The 19,292-nt window shown below is 29.0% G+C and overlaps 2 protein-coding genes and 1 long non-coding RNA gene across 5 annotated transcripts; 2 read left to right on the forward strand and 1 right to left on the reverse strand.

Annotated features, from left to right (window-relative positions):
• Positions 1-2,161: 2,161 nt before the first annotated feature.
• Positions 2,162-4,640, forward strand: LOC130663215 (BUD13 homolog). Its single transcript, XM_057462334.1, has 3 exons — positions 2,162-2,220; positions 2,493-3,149; positions 4,586-4,640. Exons 2-3 carry the CDS (start codon positions 2,641-2,643, stop codon positions 4,638-4,640), a joined length of 564 nt encoding a protein of 187 aa, XP_057318317.1. The 5' UTR covers positions 2,162-2,220; positions 2,493-2,640.
• A 175-nt stretch (positions 4,641-4,815) lies between these two features.
• On the forward strand, positions 4,816-6,605 carry LOC130663602 (uncharacterized). Its single transcript, XR_008989225.1, has 3 exons — positions 4,816-4,923; positions 5,006-6,232; positions 6,305-6,605. It is a non-coding gene; the product is annotated as an uncharacterized LOC130663602 (long non-coding RNA).
• A 588-nt stretch (positions 6,606-7,193) lies between these two features.
• LOC130663482 (ankyrin-1-like) lies at positions 7,194-19,278 on the reverse strand. Of its 3 annotated transcripts, none has more exons than XM_057462729.1 (3): positions 19,034-19,278; positions 10,781-10,825; positions 7,194-10,714 (listed from the first exon to the last, which is right to left on the reverse strand). In XM_057462729.1, the coding sequence occupies exon 3, from the start codon at positions 10,710-10,712 to the stop codon at positions 7,374-7,376; it is 3,339 nt and encodes a 1,112-aa protein (XP_057318712.1). In that variant the 5' UTR covers positions 10,713-10,714; positions 10,781-10,825; positions 19,034-19,278; the 3' UTR covers positions 7,194-7,373. The 3 variants fall into 3 exon arrangements, with proteins under 3 accessions (XP_057318712.1, XP_057318711.1, XP_057318710.1); XM_057462728.1 differs by lacking the exon at positions 19,034-19,278 and adding an exon at positions 12,231-12,569; XM_057462727.1 differs by lacking the exon at positions 19,034-19,278 and adding an exon at positions 12,016-12,064.
• Positions 19,279-19,292: the final 14 nt, after the last annotated feature.

Genomic DNA, 19,292 nt, shown 5'->3' on the forward strand with positions numbered 1-19,292 from the left:
TCTAAATTTTTTTTTTTTTTCGAAGAGCCCACGGACCGCGGAAAAATTCTTTCAACTAAACGAATGCATACATCGTTTAGCAAATTTATTCAGCTTCAATTTGGTTTTTTTTTTAACCTCGTAGGTCGATTTGTCGCAGAGATATCAGCCTTCAATTGATTATGATTACACAATTAAAGGAACAAAACTTGCTCCTTTAATTGTTTAGCTAAACGTTGATCGATGATTCCCAAAAAACGGTACGATAGATCAATTCAAAAATTTACAGGGGTCTTGGGGGTACATTAAGCTAAAAAAGTCCCTGGCAACATTATTTTTTTTATCGATATATGCAGAGTAGCGGTTGATTTACTAAAAAACCAAAAAAAGTCATTTTTTTGTACTTTCTTCTAATGGATGTTAAAAATAAAAAAAAATTTTTTTTTCAAAAAATGATGACAGGATCTTGTAGGGAATTTATTCAAGTTTTTAACGCCGCCCTTCAACTTTCTGTGCGATCATTGGTACCTGAAATATCGAAGATCAAAGCCAAAAGGATCACTTTCTATTTGAAGGCTGATATCTCTGCGACAAATCGTCCTACGAGGTTAAAAAAAAAAAACCAAATTGAAGCTGAATAAATTTGCTAAACGATGTATGCATTCGTTTAGTTGAAAGAATTTTTCCGCGGTCCGTGGGCTCTTCGAAAAAAAAAAAAATTTAGAAATTTTTTGGCTCGCGGTATTTCTCATGTTTGCGCAATAATCGGAGCTTTTAAAAAATTTTGAAAAAATACACCTAAACTAGAGGTTTCAAGCTATAAAATCCTTTTTTTAAATTTTCGATACGATTTTTTTTCACCAAGTTACAGCCTTCCAAAAATCACTAAAAAATTTATAAAATTTTTCTGCTCCTTTAATTTTTTGCATTAGTATATATATATATATATATATATATATATATATATATATATATATATACACTCGGACATCATTCTGAAGATAGTTAGAATAGCTTCCTAGGACCTCAAAACGTCGACATCTGATGAAAACTCGACTTTCGAAAATCGTCGATTCTCTTAGCGGGAAGTTAAAAAAGAAAAGTGATTTTTGGACGTTCATCGAATCCTGGCATACGGCTTGATAGTCAAACAAAATTAAAAATTATAAAATAAATAATAATAATTTTATGATATTCTCAAATAAAGTTTAACTAATAAAATTAAAAAAATTAAAATTATATGAATTATTACAGGCTCAGTGCTTTGGAGTTATCAGATTTGAATCTTTCACGTTTTTCGAAGTCACTTATTATAAGTTTAAAATTATTTATTATATTTTTCTTAATAACATAATAATAACCATAATTTTTGTTATTATTATTATTTATACTTATATATTACAACACGAACTTATTCATGATTATGAGCACGTGGTGGCAATGCTTCCAGTTCTCGAGGTTATACTTTATTCAGATATTTATTTGTACATGTGATGATTTATAGAGATTTTCCAAAACAGCCGATTTTTTATAGATATTTTATTTGTAGAGATTTTCATTTTTATATATTTTTTTTAAGTAGATGTTTAGATATGCAAATGTTTCTTTGTAGGAATTTTTTTTTTTATTGTAATTTTTTTTTAGTGATTTATAAATCTAGAGATTTTTTTTATAGGGACTTTTTTTTATTCACTTATTTTACAATACATATTTATAATTTTACATTTAATTAATATAGATATATTTTTAAATATTGTATTTTTTTTTTACAATTTTTTTTTTTTATAGATAATATTTGTATAAAAAAGTGATACATATTTTCCTTTAGAGAAGTTTTTTTTTTCCCGATGTTATGCTACCGCGCAAGAATTAATGACCGATATTGTATATATATATATATATATATATATATATATATATATATATATATATATATATATATATATATATATATATATATATATAGAGAGAGAGAGAGAGAGAGAGAAGAGGAAGTAGAATTTCTTCTCTTACCAAAACAGATCTACAATTTTTTCAAATAATTAACTTTTTTATTACATTTTATCAATTTTATAATTATTTAAATATCATTATAACGAAATTAATTAATTATGAAATCAATTTTTATTATTTATTTCAGTAATTATATTTATTTTTTAGATAATATGAGTAACGTAGTACTTTTCATGCCACCTTTTCCGGTGAATTTTATCGTCTTTTTGATGGCTACGCTGGTTGTTGGTAAAAATACACTTATATTTATTTTTTAAACCTATTTAATTATCAACTGATTGTTATTATTAAATTATAATTTAAAAATTATTTTAAAACGCGCACCTGTAGTTTTATTTTATTTTCTACATGTGCATATCTTCAGTTTTGTTTTTCTTTTGTAATTGATTTGTTAAAAATAATCCGAAAATTTTCAATTGTCCTCGAACTTCAAGATCATATTCCATTTTGATCTCAAATTGTAGTTTTTACTACCTTAACAATTTTTTTTTAACAACCAGGTGATTAGATGGAGAAATTAAAAAAAAAAATAGTCGTACTGAAAAAAAAATTGCTTTGGATGGTAATCCTGCTGGCTTACAACATGTTCCAGGATTAAGAGAAGAAACTGTAGCTCATAAACAAAAAGAAAAAGAAGTGTTTAATAATATGAGTGCTGAAGTGAGTGGATATGGTCAAGCTCCAGTAATGAGAGACCGAAAAACTGGTAAACAACGTGATTCAAAAGCTGAAGAATTGGAACGTCTAGAAAAAGAAAAACGTCAGCAAGAAAAAAATAATAAATATTCTAAATGGGAAAAAGGACTTGAGCAAGTTGATGACCGGACTGAAAAAATGAAACAGGATTTATATGAGATGACTAAAACATTGGCCAGATATGCTGATGATGCTGATATTGATGCTCTCCAAAGAGCAGAGGAACGAGAAGGAGATTCCATGCCGAATTTTATAAAAGATAAACAAATAAAAGAAGGCAAAAGACAACCAGATAAACCGAGTTATCAAGGCTTTTATATGCCCAATCGGTTTGATATAAAGCCAGGTTATCGTTGGGATAGTTTTGATCGAAGTAATGGTCATGAAAAGAAATGGTTCGAGGTGAAAAATGCTCGTGTTGCTGGTCGTGAAGAAGTCTACAAATGGAGTACGTCTGATATGTACAAGATTATTTTTTTTTATCATTGGTTTTATTGATTAAATGAATTGATGTAAATTATTTTTTTTCAAAATTATTAAATTAATATGTATTACATCATGTGTTATGTATAATGATCTAGAAAATAAAATAATAATCTATATAAATAAATTAAGAGACGTTATTTATTTTAGCACTACCCGCAAAACTACCGGATTTTAATGTATATTTTATTGTTAATTCATCTTCAATACCATTTTTTTAACTTTTCGGTAGAAAAGTTGTAAATTTTCGAAGTTATTGTTTTCACTCCGATTTTCGAAAATCGAGTTTTCATTAGATGTCGACGTTTTGAGGTCCTAGGAAACTATTCTGATCATTTTCAGAACTTTGCCCCATTGTCTGTGTGCATATGTACGTTTGTGTATATATGTGTGTATGGTTGTAAACGCTCTTTATCTTTTCAATAAACAAACCGATTTAGATGGTTCTTGCGGCAATCAAAAGAGTTTGGTGGCCGTCAACTTCCCTGAAAATTTAAGATCAATCGATTCAGTAGACTCTAAGATATAGGAGAAATACGAAAAAAAAAAAAATTTTTTTTAGTTTTTTTGAAACTTTCCAGAAACGACTTGACAGATAGATTTCAAAATTTAATGAGCTCTGGAACAAAGCTTGTTGATTACCGCCTTAGCCATCTCGATCGGTTAATTCGTTTAAGAGATATGTATAAAAAATCAGATTGAAAAAATACCAAGTAAGGTAAAAGACCCAGTATACCCGATCACTTCATGTATTTATATATATATATATTCAGTAAAATTTAGTAAATATAGAATTAGAAAAGAAATATATGAATTTTTGAGAAAAATGGCTTTTTTTTTTACTCTTGAAGAGCTCGGTGGGTTCACCAATAGTTACTTTTTTGAGTTCTTTGAGCTCGGAAACAGCGGGAAGTTTTGGGTTCGGCCCGCAAATTCAACCGTTTTTCAGATTTTTAAAAATTACTAACAAATGTAAGTGAAAGAAATTCCTTAGTGACGATTGTTGACTTGTTTAAATTTTTGTACTTTCCTATCTTTTTTTCTAATAAATATATAATATATCATTTATTTTCAAACTATAGTGATTTTTAATGACATATTTAAAAATGCTAAAAATTTCAACGAAAACTTACTGCAGAAATTCATTTTCTTTTTTTGAAAATTTTCAATACCTATAACGGGAATTTAAAAATTATTTGTCATATATTCTGATGTTCTTCTTATTTTTGATAACAAAACTCAATGAATTTAAAAAAAAACTTATTCGAACGGCTTATTCATCTGTTTTGATTAATTAAATGGCTTTCAAATTAATAAAAAGATAGATAAACAGCAAGTAATAGTTTTCATTTTTTAGTATATTTTGCTAGTAATTGTCATTAAACATATGGTTAAAATTATATTTAATTGAAAGCGAAAATTCAACAATAAACCAAGTCCTGATTCAACGTAATGATTTATCGTATTAATCTAAAAATTTCGCGTATTTGAATTTGATGAAGATGTCGCGATAGGCTTATACTAACAAATACATGGACACACATATATATATTTATTTGTATGCATCGCATTTACACAAAGTACTGAAGGTAACTGTTGAACATTAATTTTTTTTGTACTTATTCAAAGTACTTTTTACTTTGCGTAAACTTTAAGTTTAAATTTGAATAGAGTCAACAAAACAATCATAATTTAACCGGAAATAAATTGGACAAAAATTTATCTAAATCATTTATCCCATAAACTATTCAGGTTCTAATAATATATCCGTTCATATAAAATGTATAAAAAGTAATGTACTTTTGAATGTTTAAATAATATTTTTAAATTACAGATTGTCGACTAACAATTTAAAAAAAAATGAAGAGATCTTATTCGTCAATGAAAGAACATAAGGTTATTTTCGAATGGAAAATAGATCAATTTAATTCATTCATCGATTCATCACTCACGTGTACAGATGACGTAAAAGTTGATTCTGTTAAATTTTCAACAGGTGCTAAAATAAATGATTTCTGGTACTTGAGACTAAAATTTAAAGATAATGAAGTTACGCAAGTCAAAGAATGGCTGTCAGCATTTTTGTGTTTAAAGCACAGCGATACAGAATCAGTAAGAGCAATATATTCTATACATATTTTGGATAAGAATAATGAAAAAAAAGTAAGTATTAAAAAAACAACTCGAGTATTCAAACTTCATGAGAGTTGGGGTTCTAATAAATTTCTGGAAATAAAAAAGTTAGTGGAAAATAAAGTCAATTTAGTAGCAAATGATATGATGTCATTATGTGTGGATCTCGTTGTACTTGAAGATTATACATCAACTACAACGGAAGTTCCATTAAAAATTTTGAAGCCTAAAATAACTGATGATTTTGAGAAGTTCTTTGATAAAAAAATAAATGTCGATGTAATTTCAATTGTTGGCGACGTAAAGTTTCATGCGCATAAGACAATTTTATCAGCACGACCCTGTTTAAAAATATTGATTGAAAAAAATTAAAAGTGATGAAATTCGAGTTCTTTTCAATAATTCCAATTGATTTAAATTTTTTTGTTTGTATATATAGATATACAGTTTGCATGGAGCGACCGCTTCTCAATCGTTTTCAATCAATATTTTTAATCAGGGGAAGTTCAGTACTTGCTTCAGTTTTCCACAGAATGCAAGAAAGTAACAATAATATATTGATGATAAGTGATGTAGCTCCTGAAATATTCCGAGATATGTTGAGATTTATTTACACTGATAAAGTTAATGATTTGGACAGCAAAGCTGTATCTCTATTACAAGTTGCTGATAGATTTAAATTACAAACACTGAAGATATCGTGTGAGGAATTGCTTCGCGAATCATTGACCAATGAAAATGCAATTAAATTATTAATGTTAGCAGATCAATGTCATGCAAATCTACTGATGGAGTACGTTGTCAATTACATCGTAATAAATATCGATAGTGTGATGAAAAATGGAGATTACAAAACATTAGAAAATTCTAAACCGATCTTATTATCGCTTTTACTTAAAAAATTTTCCGAATTAATTAAAAATAGAGGGTAGATATCATTATTTTTAATTTGATTATTTTTTCTATGTCTTGTAATTATTTTTGTTTCTATTTTTTTTAGCTAAAACATCTGATGTACTAAAGCTCAACCGTACTCAAGTCAATAGAATTGAAAGTAAAATTAAATTTTGTTTTCTTTTTTTTTAACTAATCTAGGATTATTTAAATTTTTCTAGTAATTTATCATGCAATGAAATGAAATTTCGAGATGATTCTCAGACAATACTCCTCACTTTTTAAATATATTTAATAACGAACTGTCATGAATAAATTAAATAATTTAAAAAAATTGAAGCGTTGATTGAAAAAACGACGTTTTTTTCAAGATATTGATTGCAAATAAATTACTTTAATTTGGTATCAATTAGGAGTTAAACGAAATTTGTTAAATAAATTTTAGACCATAAAATTAGACATTTCAAATTTATATTAATATTGACATGAAGATTTTACTGAAATTTATTTAAAAAATTTCATTTAATTCCTAATAAATAGCAGTTGTAAATAATTTCTTTTTTAAATTTATATCGCAGCTAACTTGACCTTTGTCAACAACTGCTTTCATTTTTTATTAATTAATCAATAAAATTTTCATGACAGTTGAGTCATTGAGTATTTTTAAAAAGTGGCGGGTATTTTCAAAAAGTAAAGGGTACTGTCTGAGAACGCCCTTAAAGTTAACGATAATTAGAGTAAAGAATAGAGAAATTACTTTTCATATTTATGAAAAATGGCCATAATTGATCAATGATCAAATAATGTATAGATACAAAAATGATTCATCTATAAACTATTTTTATTATTAATATAATATTTAAAAATGATGAAAGTTTCAATGAAAACTTGCTCAAGCAACTTATTTTCCTGTAATCATTGTCTTATACTTTTTTTGATACATTTATAAAATATTATAATACAATAAATACAAACTCGGATTTAAATTGATTTATTTATTTCACATTTAAGAATAAAACACATTGTTTTACATAAGAAAATATTTTATCAGTTGATTACTTGAATAAATGTAATTTTATAAATTTTAGTATTACAAATTCAAATTTTTCTATTTTTTGAAAAATTTTTATTGGAGAATAGTGAGTTAAGGACAGAAACGAAAAATAAATTACTTTTTAGCACTGAGATAACATTTTGAGATCTCTATTATTTAAATAAGGATTAATTGCTCTTATAATATCAAACGGCAGTTGACCGGAAAGTAATGTACCAAATACATTAGTGCTCATGCCTAGCAATTTATTTCTTTGTAAGCTTTTAAATAAACGATAGTAAATTATCTGACCATACAAAGGGAATTGTAACTGCAACTCTTTTTCATTTAAAGATCCATCGTTAAAATTACTTAATTTAACCGCGATTTCATGGTAATTAATGCGCAAAACATCGTAGTAACTCATGATAGTCTGATCAATTTTCATATTTTTCATCAGTTCTATTTCTTTTAAACAATCAATAAAAAAATCGTCCAATCTTTTTTCGATGATTGCCATTAAATTTTGATTAGTTAAAGACCAACCAGCGGCCTTTAATTTTACCATGTGCTCTCTAATAATTTTTTTGTTTCTCTCAAAATTTGTTGTATTTACAGCCGTCTGATTGGATTTATTTACAAGATTAACATCAACTCCAGCATTTAATAAAAGATTCAATATCAACCGATTTTCCGCTCCGAATTTACCAGCTTCATGAAGCGCAGACTCGCCCTGGGAGACATCATTAATATTGACAAAATCTTCTCTCATAAGTATAAATTCAGTTTTTTCAAATGATCTCTGTCTAATAGCAGCAACTAAAAGTGTTTCATTATTAAAATTCCTGCAATTAATGTCAACATTTTTAGATAATATTAGCTTGAGCATTTCGATATTTCCTACGTGTAAAACATGAAAAATAAATTTCAGGTTTTCTTTAGTTATAAAATCAATATGAGCTCGATGATTAATTAAAAGCTTCATCAAAGCTACATTGTGATCTTGCGCTACAATTTCTAATGGCCTTCGATTCTCGTAACACGGAGCATTTATATCTGTACCCTCAGCATGTAATATCAATTCGACTAATTCCAAATTACTAGTCTTAATAGCCAATCCAAGAGCTGTTGTACCATAGTTTTTGACAATATTAACTGTAGCTCCGTGTTCAAGTAAGAGTTCAACTATTTTTAGGTCTTGATTTCCAATTGCTAAGTGCAATGGAGTAGTACTCCGCGAACCAGCGTCAATATCTTCAACTCCATGATCAACTAAATACTTAGTAATTTTGAAATGTTTCATAAGAACCGCCCAACATAACGGAGTCACATTACAGGAACGAAGATCAACACTCGCTCCAAAGCTTACTAGTAACTCAACTAAATCGAAATTAGCCTGCTCACAAGCTATGCCGAGAGCTGTCATATTTAATCTTTTATCATCAATGATAGCTCCACTTTTAATCAAAAGCTCAACGATATCTTTTCTTCCATTGTAACAAGCAATAGTCAATGGCGTTTTATCTTGGCGAATACTATTAATTTCAGCTCCTTGTTCGATTAAATATTTGGTCGTACTATAGTTGCTACGCCTAACAGCCCAGTGTAATGGTAAATAATTTTCGTCATTACTTAAATTCACCTGAGCTCCGGCATTGATTAGAATTTTAACCAACTCCAAACTATCTTTTTTAACAGCTACGATAAGAAATGTTTCACCAGAATCATTAATTGCATTTACTTCGGCACCATTTTTAAGCAAAAGCTCAACCATTTTCATATTACCACTTTCTACAAGTGGAGTTTCTTCAAATTCTTCATCATCAAATTTTGCCGGTTTGTTAAGAATCAATCTTAAGAGTTTTCTATCCGCATTCATAATTGAAATTTGTAATGGTGAGTAGTACTGTGAAGCTTTAGATCCATTAATCGCATTCACATCTGCACCGCGTTTAATTGAATCGTTAGCTATACGATAATTGTTTGCACCGACAGCTCTATGTAACAGTGTCATATTCAAAGGTTCATTAATATCTGCACCAGCTTTCAATAACAACTCACTCAACTCATAATTATTTTGATCCACAGCTATTCCAATGACTGATCCTAATTTTTTAGTGCTAATATTAACATCTGCTTTATGTTTCAGTAATAAATTTACGATTTCCAAATTCTCTGTGCTTACTGCAAGTTGCAGCGGCGTGCAATCTGAATATTTAGACACTGGGCATTTACAAATTACATTAACATCAACTCCACGTTCGAGCAAAAATTTCGTAACGTCGTCATTACTTACAGCGACAGCTTGATGTAAAGGTAAAACTTTATCCGGACAATCATTTATTTCAGCTCCAGTATCTAACAGTAACTGGAATAGTTCAGAATTCTTTTTTTCAATGGCAATTGTAAGCGGTGTTTCGCCGTTTTTTCCACAAATGTTAACATCAGCACCTTTGCTAATTAGGAATCGAGCAACTTTGACACTTTCTCGCTGAATAGCAACATGTAATGGAGTATACTGATAAAAGTCCGACCGTCTGCAGAAGCAATTATAATGAATATCATCTCCTATGGAAAATAAATACTGAGCGATTTCCAATGAATTATGATAAGCTGCCCAATGTGATCGATTCGTATTTTTGAAGGACAAATCCACAGTCGCTCCGGAGTCAACTAATAATTTGAATATCCGATAATTGCCTTTTTCGATCGCTAAGTCTAATGGTGTTATATTCCATCCTGTCGTAGTGTGAACGTTGGCTTGGCTATTTATTAGTAATTGAGCTACTTCAAAACTTCCACAATTAATGGCGACGTGTAATGGCGCGGTTCGGTAAAATGGCCTCGGACCTTTTGTAATGAAAGTATTAACATCAGCACCTTGGGCAATTAAATACTCAGCTATTTCGACAGCATTATTTTTGGCTGTGTAGTGCAGTGGAGTACCTTCACGAATAATATTTTTGATATCCACTCCAGAGTTTATCAATAGTTGAAATATCTCAAAGTTACCGGACTTGATAGCCTCATCGAGAGGTGTCAGAAAACCTTCAGCTCTTACGTTTCCTTTTCCTTCATTTTTTTTGGATTCCAGAAGTATTTCGACCATGGCTTTGTCACCGCGTTGAATAGCAAGATCCAAATCTATTTCATTTCTATCGATAATGCCAATGTCGTCTTTATAGTCAACTGACTCATTAATTACTTCTGAGTTTTCTGTTTGGGCGGCTAAATGTAGAGCTGGTGGAGAAGATTCTTGATTAACATTAACGCCAATTTTTTCATTTAAAAAAGAATTAAGTGCTTTGATGAGTTCGTTTCTAATCGCAACAGGAATAGGTAATATTGGTTTAATATCAATATCCTTTTCTTCTTCTGGTATTTTATTACGGAGTTTGAAACAGATAGTTTTTTTACTTGGTGGTTCTTCCGTTACCGCCATTTGGGACGGTAACTTTTCATTAGTTCTCCTAGTTGTCATTTCTGGTGTAAAAATAAAAATTATAGATAATTTTCTTATTTTAATCCGAATAAAATCTATTTTCTTACCAATTGTAATATAATTTAATGATGCCACAAAATTTTGTCGTTGACCTGAAAAATTATTAAGAATTATAAAAAATATTAAAAAATTATAAATTCGTTGGAGTTGATGATAAAATAAACGATATTTATCGAAATTTTTTGAATACTACAAAAAATGAAGCTTTAGCTATTAGCCCCGGCTAAAAAAATAACTTGATTTCGACTTTTTTGACTTGTAATTGACTCAGTTAACTTGATTTTAGCTTTACTTACTTTTAACTTTAATACGACTTTTTCAACTTAAAAATTTGAGTCAACTAAGTCAAAACCAAGATAACGTGACTTTAATTAGATCTAGTTATTGGCGTAAATCGGTACTAAGTTAGACAACTTAGTCAAAAATAAGTCAAAGCCAAATGTTTTTTCATACCCTCGCAGATTTGAATCACGGTGAATACACCGCGTAATCACAGTGGTGAAATGGAACAAACCCACCGTGTTTCCACCGTGATTCAAATCTGCGAGGGTATCTTAAAATATGTTTCTCATTCATAAAAAAAGAACTTGATCTTGACTTGTTTTTGTCTTGTTAGACTTGATTTAATTTTAATTTTTAAAACTACGCAAAAATCAAGTTATTTTTTTGACCCAAGAGTATAAAAAAAAACATTTTTTGATAACAAAACTCAGGGAATATAAAAAAAAAGTATTTCATCTGTTTTGATTAATTACATGAATGGCTTTGAACTTGATAAAAATTTTTAACTCCGAATCCACAGAAAAATAGGATTTCTTGGCGCAAAAAATTTTTCCTGCGCCAAGAAATTTTTTTTCTTCAATTCACCAAAAAAAAATATTTTTTATGCTATGAGAAATCCTTTTTTTTTCTGTGTAGAAAATAAAAACATGATAGTACAGTCAGCGGACAGATTTTTTACTTTTAAATTAATAATTTGAATATTTCAAATATTTTTTTATTAATATTAAATTTGAAAATTCAAAGATTTTAAAATTGTTGGCTGTTTGCTAATTTCAATCTTATAAAATAAAGTTGTTTTGTAGCAGAAAATTCTATCAACAAAAAATCAACGTAAGATTCTATGGGAATCCATATTGGAATTTGTAAATTTAAAAAAAAATAATTTAATTTTTTTAAATATTTTTCTGCCCTCCGGTCGGAAAGTGGCAACTTTTGGGCCGCTGCCCTGAACGAAGTTGCAACTTTCCGGCTCCGTCGAGCAGAAAAATAGTATACACACCTTGGCCAGTAAAAAAGAAAGCCTCAGACCACATGTTTGTCAGCCTCGGCCAACCATTACATGTGATCTGAAACTTTTCTTATTTTATTGGCCTAGGTATGTAATCTACTATTTTCATTCATAGCAATTTTTATAAATATTTCCATTTATCTTTTATTGTTAAATAGAAAAAACTTTAATTAGTTTTTAATGTACGTAAATTAAACACACGTTACCTTTTCTTTTTTTATAAACGTTCGATGACCAATTGACAGGTTATAACACACAGGAGTCCGAACCGTTCGAACGTAATGTTAACCCTTCAGCACCCGCGCTATGAGTTTTTTTCTCACACTTGCCTTCTAATATTTTTTTCTAAGTAATTTCAAATGGAATGACCTAGTGAAATTTTTTTTATCTTAATGAAATTTTATGCTTTTTATGATTTTGAAATTAAAAAATTATTTCGAACATAAAAAATATTTTTAAAAGATTTATTTTAAAAAGCAATGAGACTTTTTCTCATCACGCGAGTAAAGTAAGGCATAAAAATTAATACGGTTTGGCTCAGTTCGGGCAGTTCCGAATCTTTTCGGCAATCACCGCCGTTTTTTTCAGCCGTTAAGCCTGTCATTGCTTACAAAATTAAAAACTAAAAAACAAGTACATTATAGAAAATTTAAAAATAAAAACAAGCGAAATATTCAAATAAATTATAATTACGTCATTATCGGGAAAGTGCATAATATTTTTGTTTTATTTGACTTAAAATTTACGATGCGCCGAAGCGTGAGACTTTTTCTCATCACGCGGGTAATGTTTTACGTTGTTCTAACGCGGGTGCTGAAGGGTTAAAAGGGCAGGTATACGGCCTAGCCATAAGCGACCCTACCAAAAATAAGACCCTACCCAATTGAAGTCAGCCGCATCATACCTACCTAGAAAATTCCCGCTCCAACAAAATATCTACCATTTCAAAATCTCTACCAATGAAAAAATCTACCATGATATAATCACTACCAAGTTGCATTTATTGTCATCCCAACAAGAGAATGCACCTCGGGTGTCATCGGTTTTTACTCCCACTCTGGGTGTTTTATGTGTTAAATGTTCTCCCACTTTTCTGTGCGCATGCGCAATTCATAAATGTTCGGTGGTGGGGGCAATTTCCGAGGTGCATTCTCTTACTGGGACCACTTTATGAATAAGTTCTACCGTTTGAAAATCCCTACTATCAACTTTAGAATGTATATTTTACAGACATTAAATTTATTTTTAATTAATTGGGAATCATTTGGGAAGATTTAGGAATATGACTTTATTATTTAGGACTAATTAATGAATAATTAGCATTTGGGATTATAAAACCAAAACAATTCATAACTTTCTTCCCAAATAGTTTCCTATTAACTAACGAAAAAATCGTGTTAATTATATTTTCTAACATGTGCAAAAAATGTCTAAATTATATTCCTAAATCTTCCTAAATAATTCTCAATTAATTAAAAATAAATATATTGTCTGTAAATATATGTTTTAAAGTTGATGGTAGGGATTTTCAAACGGTAGGGTTTATTCATAAATGCAACTTGGTAGAGTTTTTTTCTGGTAGTGATTATATCATAGTAGATTTTTTCATTGGTAGAGATTTTGAGATGGTAGAATATTTTATTGGAGCGGGAATTTTCTACTCTCTTAAAATGAACCAGTGAAATTCCACTGATTCAACCAGTGAACTTTTAGTCACTGGTTAAACCAGTGAATTTCACTGGTTGAATCAGTGAATGTCGCGCTCACTGTTTTCAACCAGTGAACTGAAATATGTAAGCGCGCGAGTACAGCAGCATTCTGTACATTTGTATATTTAAGTCTTTTATTGTGTCATAAGTAAATAATATTTATTTATTATCTTCATGTAATATTTCATCTAACTTTTATATAACAATCATAATTATATGACACAATTTTTACCGAGTATAAAAATAAATAACTTTGGAGTAATTTCAATAGCTTGGAGCTAACCTCAAAAATGAATGACATTTTAAAATTAAATATCCAGCAATTACTGGATTATCTAAATCCAATTATTAAGGATGATGATACTATGACAAAACTTGAACTCAATTTAAAAAAAAAAAAAATTTTTTTGTTCAATTATAGAGAACTTTTCCAGTTCCAAATTTAAAGAACATTTTTGTGCTGCTGCCATCAGAACTCAACAGCAAACAGCTCATATTGAAAATAAATTAAATTTTTATAATTCCTAATAAATATTATTTATTTTATTACTAAATAAATGATACTGAAGTTAGCCGACGTCCAATAATTTTTTGATTTTTTTTCAAACAATAAATTATTAAAAAAAAAAAATATTTGAAATAATTGCACCTGTAGTTTTTAAAATTTTCTACGAGTGCATATTTTTGGTTTTTGATTTTTTGTAATTGATTTGCTGAAAAAAAAAACCGAAAATTACTAGTTGTCTGCTAACTTCAAGATCATCTAAATAATTTATAATTAAATATAATTGTTATTAAGACTCTTTTAGTTCACTTTGTTTTTAAATAAACTTTTATAATAAAATAAAATTCATCTAACCTATTTGATTTGATTAAAGAAAATTCTTTATACACTGGTCACAGAAATTAAGGGATAGAAAAAAAATCCGAAATTTTTAGGTGATTTTCAACATGCTGTAACTCGGTAAAAAATGGTCGTATAAAAAAAATAAAAAAAGCAAATTGTAGCCTCAAGTTTCTAGTTTTCAGATCTGGACCTCAAAATTTTTTATCATGTACGGTTCCGGAGTAATCATAAGAAAACCAACGAAAAAAAAATTTCCAAAATTTTTGCTGGTCTTTCAATACCTCTATGGGCGACAGTAAATTTTTTTGAATAATCCGACTATCTGACTTTTCTCGGAAATTTTATGCCCTTTAATTTGGTGGCCTTAAAAAGTCTCTACGACGATTTGGCGCCGAGTTATCATTGATCAAAGCAAAAAAGTCCATTTTGGCTTTGATAATCAATAACTCCGGATGTATTGGTCGTACAGAGAATAGAAGCAGGGTTTTGAAAACTGGAAAACATTCTCTATAAGGCAAAATTAGTGGCATTTGATAGAAAAATTTTTTTTAAAGCGATATTGTTTGGTAAAAAACAGGTCAAAATTCACAAATTTAAGGATATTTGGAAATCTTGCTATAACTTTGGATATAACGGATAAACAAAGGATATCTTCGACTTTTTTTCAACCTTTAAGTGTCCTGAAAAAACCCTGAAAATTTCAAATCGCTGCGATTTTTCTTTCTTAGTGCCCCGAAGCTTTAAATTTATCGATTTTGTCAAAAATCACCATAATTGGTAGTTTCTCGGTTTTTGTTCATTTTTTCGATTTGAAAATGGTTTTTTTACCGATAATCTCCATTTCTTTAATCAAAAAGATCGATAATCAAAAAAAATTTTGAAAAAAAATTTTTTTTTTTTCAAAATTTTTTTTTGTTGTATCTGCAATGATTTATCATTGTTAAAAAAAATTCCTAAAATTTTTTTTACCACTGTAACTGCATCTGCTTCAAATGTCAACTTAACAAACATAACCTTTGGGTAACTCTAATGCCGGCGGTAAAAAAAATTTTAGGAATTTTTTTTAACAATGATAAATCATTGCAGATACAACAAAAAAAAATTTTGAAAAATTTTGAAAATTTTTTTTCAAAATTTTTTTTGATTATCGATCTTTTTGATCAAAGAAATGGAGATTATCGGTAAAAAAACCATTTTCAAATCGAAAAAATGAACAAAAACCGAGAAACTACCAATTATGGTGATTTTTGACAAAATCGATAAATTTAAAGCTTCGGGGCACTAAGAAAGAAAAATCGCAGCGATTTGAAATTTTCAGGGTTTTTTCAGGACACTTAAAGGTTGAAAAAAAGTCGAAGATATCCTTTGTTTATCCGTTATATCCAAAGTTATAGCAAGATTTCCAAATATCCTTAAATTTGTGAATTTTGACCTGTTTTTTACCAAACAATATCGCTTTAAAAAAAATTTTTCTATCAAATGCCACTAATTTTGCCTTATAGAGAATGTTTTCCAGTTTTCAAAACCCTGCTTCTATTCTCTGTACGACCAATACATCCGGAGTTATTGATTATCAAAGCCAAAATGGACTTTTTTGCTTTGATCAATGATAACTCGGCGCCAAATCGTCGTAGAGACTTTTTAAGGCCACCAAATTAAAGGGCATAAAATTTCCGAGAAAAGTCAGATAGTCGGATTATTCAAAAAAATTTACTGTCGCCCATAGAGGTATTGAAAGACCAGCAAAAATTTTGGAAATTTTTTTTTCGTTGGTTTTCTTATGATTACTCCGGAACCGTACATGATAAAAAATTTTGAGGTCCAGATCTGAAAACTAGAAACTTGAGGCTACAATTTGCTTTTTTTATTTTTTTTATACGACCATTTTTTACCGAGTTACAGCATGTTGAAAATCACCCAAAAATTTCGGATTTTTTTTCTATCTCTTAATCTCTGTGACCAGTGTATTTATATAGTATACACTGTAAAAAAAATTGTTTGAATTTTCAAAGATTGTATATAACGCAATGAACACATACATTTGTGCTTGAAATTTCATTACTAATTCCATCCCTCGCGGACTCGGGATTACTCCGAAATCATGGTGAAATTTCGGTGAAATCATAGTGGAAAGATAGTGAACCCATAGTGAAATGACAGTGAAATCACTGTAACTTTGTGCCATTTGCTTACTGTGTGATAATTATCATCCGATGGTAATTTTATGATGATTTCACCATCGATTCATAGTAGAATCACAATAGTATAACAGTCAATTTACAGTAGTATAGCTGTAAGTTGACAGTAGTCTCACTGTGTATTTACAGTGATTTCACTATCAGTTTATGCTGGATCTGCAGTGCTTCAGTCATGCTTTCTCAGTAATAATACCGTGATCATACAGTGATTTCACAGCAGTCTTACTATAGATTCTTCGTGAAATCACAATAATATCGCTGTGAATTGACAGTAATATTACTGTGATTTCTTAATCATTTAATCCTGGATCTGCTTAGTTTTCATCGAGATTTAGGGGCAATATTGAGATCCTATATTTATTGATTCAAAGATAATAATAATAAAATTAATAATAATATTATAATAGCAACAATAATCCTAATCTTGGTTTTTCTATAAATAATTTTTCTTGTTTAAAAAAATTATTTATTATCCCTTTGTATGACTTCATGTAATTCCTCTGGAGAATTAAATGCTATTTTTTACCCTCGGTAAAGAAGGAATTTTATTTTTTTTTAACGTACGATGGGACTCGAACTGCCGACCCTTCGATTGAAGAGCAGCTTAAGTCATGTACTTTAGCCCACTCGGCCACCACACGCATTCGGAACTAAATATTTAATCTGTTACTTGATGCTATTCAATACTATATATACTCAAGACTAAGTTATAAGAAAAATTATTTTATTAAATACTATAAAATTAAAAGAATACGATATTCATAAAAAAAAAAATGTTTGCCTTCATTTGTAAATCATCAAGTTTTCTGAACTGAAGAATATTTTATTCTAAATTATGATAAATAATAAATATTTACTATTGAAATATTAATCTAAATGATGTTCTCTTTATTTTTTGCAGTAGTTTAAATTCAATTTATACAGTTTTAAAAAAAAAGTTATTCAATTTTTTTATTTATTTATTTTTTTTTATAATTCTGAAGAATTTTACCGTCTTAAGCTTTTATAAAATTAACTAAATTAGATAATTACAGATAAAGTTTCGCTCGGAAATTCCTAAAATAGCTAAATTTATAATAAATAAAATACATATGTGCCAAAATATTTGCTAAACTTACAAACAATTATAGGAGCATTTATGAAATAATTGATATTATTTTTTTTTTCAATTCCATTTCGATCGATTAATGACATTAAAAATTCAAATTTTGATTTTGAAATTGGATTAATGATAGATGTACCGTATCAGATCACTATCAAAGTAGAGTGAAATCATGGAGAAAACGCGAATAATTTGCTGTGAAAATATCATAGAGTCACAGTGCTAATACTACTAGGTTGTCATGGGATCACGGTAAATTCATGGTTAAACTACTATGAACTGACTGTGAAACTATTGTAAAGTCACAGAGTTAACACTATCAGATTACTATGGAATCACAGTGAATTCGTAGTGAAATCACGATAAACTGACTGTGAACCCATGATAAAGCCTCAGTGTTACCATTGTTGGGTTACCATAAATCGATAGCTGATCGACAGTAAAATTATCATGAAAGTATGGTAATTTAATTCTAAACCTACAAAAGAATCACAAGTGAAATCACTATGGAACTACCATAAAATTACTGTAAAATTACTATATAACCAGAGTGACGAAATGGCACAAAACGACTGTGAATTCACTATGAAATTACCATCAATACACAGTAAACTTACGGTAAAATTGATTTCACTGTGATTTCACTGTGATTTCACAGTAACCCCGAATCCGCGAGGGATATAGAATTTAAAATATACGTTTTTGAATTTTCAAATTAACACTAAGTACGTTTATTAAAATTCATATTTTTTTTCTTAATTTTGAATACCAACTTGATTATTAAATTATGTATATTAAATTTAAAGCTTTTTTGATTGAAAATACAATTCAAATATCTAGTTATGAAAATTCAATTCCTTTTGTATTGTAATTTTTTAATTATTTTTAACAGTGTACCGGCGAATCACTGGTTCAACCAGTGAGCCAAGCGATTATCTTAGTCCACTGATTCAACCAGTGGATTTCACTGGAGAATCAGTGAAATTTCACTGGTTCATTTTAAGAGAGTAGATAGGTATGATGCGGCTGACTTCAATTGAGTAGGGTTTTATTTTTGGTGGGGTCGTTTATGGCTAGGTCGTATACCTGCCTTTAATTATCAACTGATTGTAATTATTAAATCATAATAATAAAAATATTTTAAAACGCGCACCTGTAGTTTTCTTTTATTTTCTGTGCATATCTTCAGTTTTTTTTCTTTTGTAATTGATTTGTTAAAAAAAAATCCGAAAATTTCCAATTGTCCTCGAACTCCAAGATCATATTCCATTTTGATTTCAAATTGTAGCTTCTTTGCTACCTTAACAATTTTTTTTTAACAACCAGATGAATCACAAATTAGATGGAGAAATTTGAAAAAAAAAATAGTCGTGCTGATAAAAAAATTGACTTCGGGTTTCTTCGGTCCTCTG

This window comes from Microplitis mediator, chromosome 2 (genome assembly GCF_029852145.1).
Source record: "Microplitis mediator isolate UGA2020A chromosome 2, iyMicMedi2.1, whole genome shotgun sequence".
Classification (NCBI taxonomy): domain Eukaryota; kingdom Metazoa; phylum Arthropoda; class Insecta; order Hymenoptera; family Braconidae; genus Microplitis; species Microplitis mediator.

What these genes read in the sequence shown, in the direction of transcription:
- LOC130663215 (XM_057462334.1), top strand. Translation starts at nt 2,641, where the DNA reads ATGAGTGCTGAAGTGAGTGGATATGGTCAAGCTCCAGTAATGAGAGAC. An exon ending in AAATGGAGTACGTCTGATAT is followed by an intron (nt 3,150 to 4,585) that starts GTACAAGATTAT and finishes TTTAATTGAAAG; the next exon opens with CGAAAATTCAACAATAAACC.
- LOC130663482 (XM_057462727.1), bottom strand. Translation starts at nt 12,049, where the DNA reads ATGTGGTCTGAGGCTTTCTTTTTTACTGGCCAAG. An exon ending in TTTCTTTTTTACTGGCCAAG is followed by an intron (nt 10,826 to 12,015) that starts GTGTGTATACTA and finishes ATAATTTTTCAG; the next exon opens with GTCAACGACAAAATTTTGTG. An exon ending in ATTAAATTATATTACAATTG is followed by an intron (nt 10,715 to 10,780) that starts GTAAGAAAATAG and finishes TTTTTACACCAG; the next exon opens with AAATGACAACTAGGAGAACT.